The sequence below is a fragment of the Micropterus dolomieu genome, linkage group LG14 (assembly GCF_021292245.1).
Source record: "Micropterus dolomieu isolate WLL.071019.BEF.003 ecotype Adirondacks linkage group LG14, ASM2129224v1, whole genome shotgun sequence".
Taxonomy (NCBI): domain Eukaryota; kingdom Metazoa; phylum Chordata; class Actinopteri; order Centrarchiformes; family Centrarchidae; genus Micropterus; species Micropterus dolomieu.
Genome location: NC_060163.1, coordinates 26,909,994 through 26,911,673, shown reverse-complemented (window position 1 = coordinate 26,911,673; position 1,680 = coordinate 26,909,994). Strand labels below are relative to the sequence as shown.

At 42.9% G+C, this 1,680-nt stretch overlaps 1 protein-coding gene across 1 annotated transcript in view; it reads right to left on the bottom strand.

Annotated features, from left to right (window-relative positions):
* Positions 1–357: 357 nt before the first annotated feature.
* LOC123983558 (microfibril-associated glycoprotein 4-like) overlaps positions 358–1,680 on the bottom strand; it is an 8,760-nt gene continuing 7,437 nt past the window's right edge. The window contains exon 4 of the mRNA XM_046069814.1: positions 358–1,319. Within this exon, the coding sequence (XP_045925770.1) occupies positions 1,066–1,319 (254 nt within the window). The 3' untranslated portion in view covers positions 358–1,065. The remainder of the gene's footprint in view (positions 1,320–1,680) is intronic.

The window sequence follows — 1,680 nt, the reverse complement described above, 5'->3', positions numbered from 1 at the left end:
GAGAGGCAGCGAGGCAACTGCGGTCTGTTTCGAACACAGCCAAAGACTGGGGTTTGAATGGAACATTGTGGTGAGTCTGCTGCAGTTCACTCACAGTGCAATACAAATCATGACTATCCAGTTTAAATTATTCCAAGATGGCCACCAGACATTGGAGCGATATCTATGACCAGATGCAACTTTTTATTACAAAAACAGTAGAGATGAGACACCATTTTTAATTGCAAATATATGAATGGAAGTGTGATTTTATTGTTCTCCAACAGTTTATTCAGTGAGTTTTGGTCGTATATGAGTTATACTGCTGGAATCTACAGAGTCAGAGAACAGCAGACACAGTAAAGACATCAGATCATCTTAATGCTCAGCTTCTTATTTATTGTCAGCATACAGCAGATAATGATTCACACAAGGGTTTCAAACCTGTCACTATCAGCTTTTCACACAATCAGACTCTAAATATCTGTTTCCATTTCAAGATTCTGGGCCCTACTTTCCTGCTGGCACAAATCCAGAAGCAGCCCAACTGCAGCCAGCTGACTTTCCACTGGTGGAAGGTGGAGTGGTGCAGCTGAGGCTGTTGGAGCAGGTCAGGTGGTGCAGTGACATTTTACTTCTCAAACTGGCTTGAAATCCTGATGTGTTGCTAACGTATATTAATATTTGGGATGTTCCACATTTGTGTTCGGAGCCTTCTTTATTTCTCATAGATGCCTCGGCCTGACTCGTCCTGGTCCACTTGGTCTGTCTGCTGCTTTTAAAAAGGATGAGAGGAGCTCATGTGATTGGTCGTTACTGAAGCTCCACCTGCTGATTCTGTGCTCCTCCTACTAATCATTTATTCAGCCTCTCTTCCACGCTGCGCCGAGCTGCGACCACTTTGAGCCACAGATGGTAACAAAAAGGACTAATCTGAGTTGGTGTTCTGCTGCTGGTGGATTGTGCTCGTGCCCAGTTTCAGGAAAATAAGGCCCGTTGTGAGATTACATGCTTAATGAGAGAAAGAGAAAGAAATCAGGAGAGAGATCAGCTGCTGATATTCTGCTGTACGTTGGTCCTGGAGAACTACTGCACAGGACGGATCTTCATGCTGATGGTCTTCAGGGAGTAGTTATTACCCTTCCAAGTAGACCACTCCACTCCAACAGCAAAGAAAGAGTTGTCAGACCCCCAGCGATAAATCCCGTTGGGGTTTGTACCATGACAGTCGTTGTACCAGAACGCCCCCACGTATGATCTGGCACAGTTACCGGGCCAGGAGTCCTGGTCTTTGTCAAAGGTGGTGAACTTCTGTCCGTTATGATAATTCAAGGCGTCTCCTACAGACACACAGAAGAACCACAGGGTTAGTAAATTTGCATTATCTATAAGTATCAGCTGAACTTTTCACAGTCTGCAGTCTTCTATCAGACAGACTGATGAGACCAGTTATTGTCCAGACAGCTGAAGTCACCAGCAGGTTGATCTCTGATCGACTCAGTGTTTCACCTGGATGAAACGTAAGAAAATCACACGGTCTATTCCTTTTTTGTAAGTGAAAGTAACAGGTAAAACTTTCAAAATAAAAGTAGGATCATGTACTGTGTAGTTAGAAAGGTTATTATAGACTAAAACTAAGCCAAAATCACATTTTTTTGTAAAACTTAACTAAAACTAACAACTAACTAAACATTTATAAGA